Genomic DNA, 9,299 nt, shown 5'->3' with positions numbered 1-9,299 from the left:
CAGAATTCCATAGCACTGAGCCATGGCAGTTAAAGCGATGTCAAGACAGATTATTTCTGTAATGTGGATGCAGCCTTAGACCTCTGGTAAGAAGACCTGTCTCTCTGGAGAACCCACTGAGTGCCCTAAGGCCACTGAGTGAATTGCATGGTTTATTGAAGCCTTGGTCCAAAACACACTGCAGAAATAATCCAGTTTGAGACTGCTTTAACTGCCCTGGCTCAATACTAAGGAATTCTGAGAAGTGTAGTTTTGTGAGATACTTAGCCTTCTATGTCAGAGAGCTCTGGTGCCACAATTCCCAGATTCCCTAGTGCTGAGACAGAGTAGTTAAAGCAGTCTCAAACTGGATTATTTCTGCAGTGTGTTTATGACCTTGGTTGCCCAAATCCTAGTCAAACACTTTGGGTGGGAATTATGTAGCCCTTGGATTGCAACCACTGTCATCCGTTACCATTAGTTACTTTATCTATTGCTGTTTGGAGTTGCAGTCTGACATCATCTGGATGTCAACCATGAACATTTTTCTTCTTTTGAACATCCTGTCTCCCTTGTTTATGTAGGGTTAGGAGTGGGACATGTGTAGGTGCGATGTCCTGCCAGGACTATTTGAATCTCCCCCTGCATTTTCTTTCGTGTTAGTTCAGGCCATAGTATGTTTAGTGTAGGAAATATTAATTGTATTAGTTGTGGGAGGAGCTGTAGGATCCCCTGCGTTTTTCCAGGTTTGGTTTGCCCCTTCCCAGCACAAATTGTGTTTGCCCTACACACAGGGTAGTACATGAAAAGGCCCTCTGTCCTTGCCCGGGTCCCCATTGTACTCATGAAGAATAATGTATTATAATCACTCCCCAAGTAGATTTTGGAGACAAAGAGCTTCTATTGTTTTCCTGTCCCTTTGCTAGCAGAGCTGATGCACACACATGCAAAGCTGTGCTTGGTGAGTAGCATTGACATTTCCTGTTCTTCTCAAAGTACCAAGGTTGATCCATTGGTTCACTAAAATGAATGTGACTTCCCTCTCATTTCAGTGCGTCTATTTGAGCTGGGATGTTTTTTGGTCTCTGGTTCCTTATTAAGATAGCATTCCAGGTGCATTGGACTATACAGTAGTTCCCATGATCCCTGGTCAGCACAACCGGGTGGTAGGAGCTAGAACCCAAATATCTGAAGGGGGTCATCAGGTTGGCAGAGCAGTGCAGTTGTCTTAGGCTTATATGTAATCCATGGATTCTATGCCTGTGAGCTTGTCTTGCCTAAACTTTCGGCAAGGAGGTAAGAAAATAACCTGGAGAAGGGCAGTTCGAGCTCCCTTGAACTGGAATCAGAAAGATAACATGTAGGTGTGTGTGAAAGATTGTGAGGGCTTGTGGATGGTCTTCAAATGACCAATTATTTAAAATTGCTTTGAAATAAACCAAAAGATAAAACTGCTTTCTTGTGTGAACAAATAATTTTCAAAAACAAATACATCTCCCTTGAGCATTTTGCAAAGAGTGTAATGGTGCAAAAGCATGAAGGACTGTGTCCTTTTCTACACTGGGGAGGGCAAATGGAGCAGGGTTTCCAAATCATCCCAAGTCTCCATTTTTCATGGGTTATTTCCAAGCGGAGGCCTCAGCTCCAGGCAAAAGCAAAGGGCTCTGTGCAAATTTCCAGCTCATCTAGGAGAGCAACAACACAGCCTACTGCAATTTGAAAGGCTTGAATAATTTGTTGGAGCAACTTGTGAAGTCTCTCCAGGGAGTCTGTGTGTTTACTAAGTTAGCTTCCTCCTTCCCTCACAGTTGTGGTGGAACCAGGACTCACCCTCTGCTCTGCATCTACCTTCTGGCTAGAAGCATGTGTACTAGTTTAAAGGTTCCTTATCCTATCTCCCAAAGTAGGGAAGAAGAAATAATCCTTCCAATTTCACCTTGATCTGGGGACAGGTAGCATGTTTTCTGTCTTATTTCCAAACAGGAAAAATAATTTAAGTATATGTATGTGTATGTATGGTTGAATGACAAGTTGTAATCAAGTGTAGTTGTTCCTTAATGCATAATGACATCACCAGGGTCTCGGGTCCCTAAGATTTCAGGTTTTGGTCTGAAAACCTGAGAATCAGGGGCAATCCTGAACTGACAACCCTAAGTTGTACTGTTGTCCTGCAAGAGATGTCTGATCCATCTCTTGGCTGCCAACCTTTTTGCCCTACTTTCTTCCACATTATGCTCCCTTTCTACTCCCTCCACAAGCCCTTTCCCCTAGACCTTCAACTCCTCCTCTCCCTACATCTGCACACCTTCAGCCCCCAAGTAAATCATTAGTAATGCCCCTTCCACCCTGCATAGCTGCTTTGGTGACTATAGGAGACCATCAGGCCTCCTATCGAGATCTTGGCAACCCTTTTATATGTCATCAACAGGAACTGTCGTTGACTCCAAAAGACAAAATGGGGAGCATTGTTGAACTAGGGTCTCTGGCAGTGATGGCTTTGTGTGTGTTTTATGTGCCTTCAAGACACTTTCAACTATAGCAAACCTATCATGGGGTTTTCTTGGCAAGATTAGGGATGGCTTTACTGACATGTTTTGTTCTGGTCTCCTGGTTGTGTGTGTGCTGTGTGCCTTCAAGTCGTTTCCGACTTTTGGAAACCCTAAGGTCTGGAGTTTTCTTGGCAAGATTGGTTCAGGGGAGGTTTGCCATGGCTTTCCCTTCGAGCCTGAGAGCATTTGATTTGCCCAGGGTCACCCTGTGGGTTTCATGGCCAACCAGGAATCAAACCCTGGTCTCCAGAGCCATAGTCCAATGTGCAAACCACTATGACACGATGGCTCTTGGTCTCTTGGTTAGCACTGTATTATTACTACAGCAAGTAATCCACACTCCTACTGTTGTTAAAATCAGGGTTTATAACTGATCCTTTCTTGGACTACAGCATCTATATCTTCCAAGTGTCCTGATTCGGCACAGACGCTCCCTATTAATCATCTCATCCCACTTTTTCAGCTGCTTTTAAAAAGTATCAGATTCTTTCTTCTCCAGTTTTCCTCCTTTGGTCTTAGATTATTTCAGCTGCTGCAAACTGAGTTCAAAATGCCAAGAAATCTGAATTTAATTCAGCCAAGGGAGGGAAAAGAGGGGTCACTCGTATCTTAATTTCCTTCTGTGAAATGTGGGAGGCTTTGCAGTTTCTAGAATGCCCCAGCATACATGACTATTGGTGATGATGGCTGAAGGATCCCGGCAGTTGTAGGAAAGTGGGATTGTTTTGACTTTTCATTAAGATCCAGCAGTCAAAGGTTTGTCACAAAGGCTGGCTTTGGGACACCTTTATATAGAGAAGGCTTCAGGTTCTAATCTTGCCCCATTTAAGTGTCAATGAAATAAAAAGTTTGGGTATGGGGCAATGCAGATGAAGCCTTAGAGAGCCATTGCCTGTCAGAAAAAATGAACTTTGGGCATGGAGGGTGTGTGTGTAGGGTTCCCAGAATCCCCAGTATGTCCATGCTAGCTGAGGTATTCTGGGAACTGCAGTAAAAACAAATCTTGACCTAGCTCTTGCATGTACAAAGAGTTTGATCAGAAAAGGGCAATTTGTTTGAAGCCAAAGGCAGAATTCTTATCACGTTAAGGAAACCTCCATCTCAAAAGTCAAGCCCATTATCTGAAACTATCTGAAAATGCAGTATTTCTTAACTTACACATTGAATTTATTAAAAAAATTAACAAACATATAACAGTCTCGGTTTTTAAATTTTTTTTAAAAGGCTTTTTTTTAACTTAAGCCTTCAGCCAGCTTTTAAGGCACAACGTGAAAAGTGTGGAGACAAGTTTCCACAACCATTAAAATGGTAATAAATAAGTCAGTCTTGCCTTGAGAAAGCTCCCAAATTTGCTACTGTCACTTCAAGGGTATGGCTTTCAAGCAGCAACATTGCCTGCCTAGGTGGCACACTAACCTTTTTTGCCACAGAAACCTGGACACTCCCTTCCATTTCTCAGAGTGGCAGAGTCTGCAAATGCCACCCTCCAGAGTCAACGTCCCATATTTGCTCTTCCTCAAAAGAGCTCACCTGGTCTCAGATTGTAGGAAAGACCTTCATCCACTGGTGAAAAAAGCACAGCCTTCTTTCCTTCTTCCTCTGATGTCTTGGGAGAAAATGCAGTGTTTTGTTTTGCAGTCTGCCCTGTCTGAGCCTTTAGGCCCCACTGCTTTCCTCCTGGGGGTATAGATTTTCCCACGCGACCAGATGGCATGAGCAGAAGAACCTCCAGAGGTTGAGGAAGAGCCCTTGATCGAATGGGTTCTCCACCTCGCACTTCCTCAGGTAAGAGATGCGATGGCGGGACATGAACTCCCAGGTGGTAGTGTTACATGAGATTAGGTAGAGGTGGGAGCCCAGCAGCAGCACCGCAATTACAGTGCACACAACAATCACCAGGAAGGAGAGGAGCAGGAAGAAGGTGTGTTGGAGCCATGCCCATGAGAACTGCTTAAAATGGAGGCCAGACCTGTATTTCAATAATAATAGGAAAGGGGAAAAGGAGTTGTTGATTGTCATTATTCCCTCTCCCAATTCAAAGTTGGGGAATCACAGAAATATAGAGTTGGAAGAGACCCCAAGGGCCCTCCAATCCAACCCCATTCTGCCATGCAGAATCAAAGCACCCCCGACAAATGGCCATCCAGCCTCTGCTGAAAACTCTCCAAAGAGACTTCACCATTCTCAGAGGCAGGAGCATCTACTGTCAAACAGTTCTGCCAGGATGTTCTTCCTAATGTTTTAGGTAGAATCTCTTTCCCCACAGCTTGAATATATTGCTTCCTGGAGAAGCAGAAACAAGCTTGCTCCATCCTGAATACGGCATCCCTTCAAATATATAAAGAGAGCCATCATGACCCTTCTTAACCTTCTCTTCCCCAGCCTAAACATACCCAGCTCCCTAAACCGATCCTCATAGGGCTTGATGGTTTCTAGACACTTCAGCATTTTGGTCGCCCTCCTCAAAACACACTTCAGCCTGTCCAAATCCTCCTTGAATTGCGGGGCCCTGAACGGGACACTCGATTCCAGGTGAGGTCTGACCAAAGCAGAATAGAGTGGCACTATCACTTCCCTCGAACTCTAGACACTATATTTCTATTGATACAGCCAGAATAATATTGGCCTTCTTAGCTGCTGCATCGCATTGCTGACTCATGTTCAGCATGTGGTCAACTAAACCTCCTAGATCCCTTTCATATGTACTGCTGTCAAGAGAAGGAAGCTCTCCATTTACTTACCAAGCCACCACCATAGCCCACAAGAGAACCCCGAGCTGAACGGCCAAATAGACAATGAAAAGTGGGTGGTTCCTTTCCCCAACGCAGTTCTCGATCCAGGGGCAATGGTGGTCATAGCGTCGGACACAGTGCTGGCACTCCCGACAGTGTTTGGCTCGCATTGGCTGCTGCAAGAGAGGAGAGAGAGCAGGAAGCCTTGGGTCATGCTGGACCCATCGGTATGACAGGCACAAAGCCTCTGAAAAAGGAGCACCCCAAGAATCCCTTACTGAACATGTATGTACAGCAAAACAGAGAGAAAAGGGCACAAAACAACACAACTTCTCAATTTTTTGTTGCTGAACACAAGAAGATGGGTGGGTATTAAGAGAGGAGTGGCACTGCATCCTTTGGGCTGGGACTGGCACCCAAAGTGATGCGTACAATTGGTAAAATGGGTGCTGATGGCAGAGAACCTGCATTGGGAGATGTTGTTGTGATGCCATGTCACTATGATGATTTTGCTCCATCTCCCAAAAGCTATATTTTAAGCCATGTAACATCCCATAAAAAAGACGTCTGTGACACAACAGAGAATGCTGATGCATCCTGACTACTCCTGGTAGCGAGCCACTCTGTGGCAAGCAGTGGCAGGGATGCTAAAAAACTAAGCTAGACAGAGGAAGGAAAAGAGGGTAAATGAGTGTAAAATGCCTTTCGAAAAAGAAGCTTCACTGTCAGAGCTTCCCAAGTTTGATATAGTGTTGGGGAAGCAAGCACGACAAAGTGGTTTGAGTGTTGGATTATGACTCTGGAGAGCAGGGTTTGATTCCATGCAGCACTCACAAAGTCCCATGTGCAAAATGCCTACCTTCAGCATGCAATATCCACAGCGTCGGAGCTGAACAGCAGGAACATGCTGAGATATCACTATTTTCTGTTCTTTGCTCACCGACTCCTACAAAAAGAGAGCATGGAAAATGTGAGTTTGAAGAACGTCAAGCCTTATTCGAGGAATCCAAAACAGCTAACATCCTCACTGTAAAAAAAACAGTTTAGTGCTAGAAGCTAAGCTCAGAGAAAAAATATATCAGCTGTGAGTTGCAAAAAATAAATGTCTCCATAAACTGCTATTCAGATCTTGGGTGCAACATAACATTCCCTCATTTTAGTGGAAATATCCACACATGGAGATGCTCTACATCAGCACTATGGAAACCCATGTCAAGAACTTGTATGAAGGCTGCAGCTGCACTGCAGAAATAATCTGGTGTGACACTACTTTAACTGCCATGGCTCAATGTTATGCAATTCTGGGAAGTGTAGTTTGTTGCTGCACCAGAGTAGAGCTTAGGGTCACCGTAAGTCGGGAACTATCATATATACATGACTATAAGTCGACCTCATGGATAAGTGGAGGGCAGGTCTGAGGACCAAATTTATGGATTTTGATATGACCCATGGATATGTCGAGCGTAAAATTAGGGGCGTGTATCAAAAGATGTAAAGGGTGAAGCAAAAGGAAACCATGCCAAAGAACTTAATTCCAGAAGGCATCACTGTTTGCACTCACCCTAAAAGCTGGACAGATCAGAGAATAGAGGAAGGTCAGAGCTTCCAGTATAAATGATGCTCTTACCTTTCACCACAGCATGGTTCCCTTTTAAAATAAGAGTTAAAGTACAATATTTGTATTGATCCGTGGATAAGATAACTCAGGTGTTTGGGGGGCAATTTTTGGACTAAAATTTCAAGCCTTATACATTAATATATATAGTACTTGAAGGCGTACAATATATAGTTAATTGCAAGGGATGGTGCAGAACAGGATGCTTGCCTTCAACACCCACAAATGTACCTTTTCATCTTCGTTGTGCTCAACATATCCAGGATCCATGAGGGAGACCATGTAGTATAGCAAGACCGAGATGAAAACCAAGGAGACAAACACCAGCGGCTGAAGTAGTTCCCCCTCCACTAGCTGCCTCCGTAGATCTGAAAAAGGAGGAGAAAATGGTAAAGATATAAACATACACTAGAAACAAATATATAATTTGGTCACTAAAATAATACATTTTAAGAGAACCTAGACTCAAATTTAATTTGGGAATTCTTCCTGGACAGAAGGTTGGGATGTAGGGCAGGTCTTGGAAAAGGAGGACATTGGGTCACCCTGCTTCAGGTGGGGCAGAGCATAACAGGATCCAGAAAGATGCCAATCGTGACCCTGGCCCTAACTTTCCAAAGGGATGTCTGAAGAATTGCAGGATACAATCACAGAATCCTTTCCCTTTGAGCTGTCATCTCCAAATGCCTGTTGAAACTAAAAGGGTTCACTTAGAATCCTAGAGCTGGAAGAGAACAGAAGGGCCCTGATCCAGACCAACCCCCTTCTGCCATGGAAAGCATCCCCATTGGCAGATGGCCATCCAGACTCTGCTTAAAGACCTCCAAGGAAGGAGGCTCCATTACACTCGGAGGAAGGAGTGTCTTCCACTGTCAAACAGCCCTTACTCTCAGGAAGTTCCTCCTAATGTTGAACTGGAATTGCTTCTCCTGTAGTTTGAGCCCCAGCAGGAGGGCCATGCCAGTCCAGCCCCTAGGGACTGCCTTCCTTGTCGCCTTCCTTCCTTCCTTTCCCCCCTCTTTTTTCTCTTTCTTCCCTTCTTCCTATCTTCTTTCCCTTCTTCTTCCTTCCTTCCTTTCCTTCTTCCTTTTCCTTGTTTTTTTCTTTTCCTTCCTTCCTTTCCCATATCTTCCTTCCTTCTTTCCCCCTTCCTCCCTCCCTTCTTCTTTACCCTCTTACCTCCTTTTCCCTCTTCTTTCCTCCTTCCCTCTTTTTCTTTCTCTTCTTTCCTCCTCCTTTTCCCTCCTTCTTCCTTACCCACTTCTTTCTTTCTACCTTCTTTCCCATCTTCTTCCTTCCTCCCTTTCCCTCCTCTTTCCTCCTCCTTTTTCCGCTTTCTTCCTTACCCACTTCTTTCTTTCTCCCTTTCCTTCTTTTCCCTCTTCTTTCTCTCCCTCCTCCTTCCTTTTCCCTCTTCCTTCCTTACCCTCCTCCTTCTCTATCTTTCTTCTCCCCTTCCCTTCCTCCATCCAGTGGTGAGGATGATGGGAGTGGCAGTCCAGGGGTGGGGTTGGGAGCTGCTTCTGGGGATGATGGGCCTTGCAGTCCAGCCTCTAGACCGGGGAAAGGACTCACCGGTCGGGTGGAGGAAGAGCACCGCCGTGACCCCCCAGCTGAGCCCCGTCTGGGCCGCCCGAACCACCCACCCTCCCCGGGAAAGCAGCCCCAGGCGCCGCCGCATCCTCCGCCCGAAGAGAGAGAGCCTCCAGCGCCAGGAGCAGCGACAAAAACAACCGCCTCCACCGCCGCCTTAGTTCAGAGTGGCTCAAAGCGGAAGTACTGAGGCCACGCCCCCCGCACGCGGATTGGACGGAAAGGAGTTGTTATGCAGAGAAGGGGGCGTGGCTGGAGAGAGAAAGATTCTGATTGGCCAGTGACGAGGGAATGGTAGCCAATTGTGGCTTCAAGGACGGAAAGCGAGGAAAAGAGGTTCCATGTCAGAAGTATATGCGTCCGCACTGCAGGAATAATCCGGTTTGACACCGCTTTAAACGCCCTGGCTCCCTGCTATGGAATTCTGGGAATTGAAGTTTATTGTGGCTCCAGAGCTCTCTGACAGAGGAGGCTAAACGTCTCACAAAACTACAGTTTTGGAATCACCGGGCAAACTTCAGATTGCAACTTTTTGCCGGCAGCTCCCCCTGCCTTTATATAGTCCCTTAGCGTTCCCACTCTTTGCTCAGTTGCCTTCATCCGCAGTGCTAGCAACTAGACTCAACAGCTTGTTTGACTACTCTGACGTCAAGTGATTTTACAATGAAGAAGGTGGATTCCTTCAAACGACGCGGGGCTAAAATCCCTACTTCGGACCACCGCAAGTCCTGTCTTTTCTGTTTGGGGGAAGCCCATAACCCCAAGACATGTCCTTGCTGTAAGTCCATGATTGCGCAGGCCCTCAAGAATAGGGGCCTGAAGTTGAAGGCG

General features: G+C 45.6%; 1 protein-coding gene across 3 annotated transcripts; it reads right to left on the bottom strand.

The window, feature by feature from the left end:
• Window positions 1-3,677: 3,677 nt before the first annotated feature.
• On the bottom strand, window positions 3,678-8,623 carry ZDHHC12 (zinc finger DHHC-type palmitoyltransferase 12). 3 transcript variants are annotated; one of them, XM_042480482.1, is made up of 5 exons: window positions 8,451-8,623; window positions 7,107-7,243; window positions 6,120-6,206; window positions 5,270-5,436; window positions 3,678-4,497 (listed from the first exon to the last, which is right to left on the bottom strand). In XM_042480482.1, the coding sequence occupies exons 1-5, from the start codon at window positions 8,554-8,556 to the stop codon at window positions 4,185-4,187; spliced, it is 810 nt and encodes a 269-aa protein (XP_042336416.1). In that variant the 5' UTR covers window positions 8,557-8,623; the 3' UTR covers window positions 3,678-4,184. The 3 variants fall into 3 exon arrangements, with proteins under 3 accessions (XP_042336416.1, XP_042336417.1, XP_042336419.1); XM_042480483.1 differs by having other exon boundaries at window positions 5,270-5,433; XM_042480485.1 differs by lacking the exon at window positions 8,451-8,623 and adding an exon at window positions 8,302-8,426.
• Window positions 8,624-9,299: the final 676 nt, after the last annotated feature.

The sequence above is a fragment of the Sceloporus undulatus genome, chromosome 7, assembly GCF_019175285.1.
Source record: "Sceloporus undulatus isolate JIND9_A2432 ecotype Alabama chromosome 7, SceUnd_v1.1, whole genome shotgun sequence".
NCBI classification, from domain to species: Eukaryota; Metazoa; Chordata; class Lepidosauria; order Squamata; family Phrynosomatidae; genus Sceloporus; species Sceloporus undulatus.
Note: the sequence above shows the minus strand (reverse complement) of the source record. Positions and strands in the feature narration are given on the sequence as shown.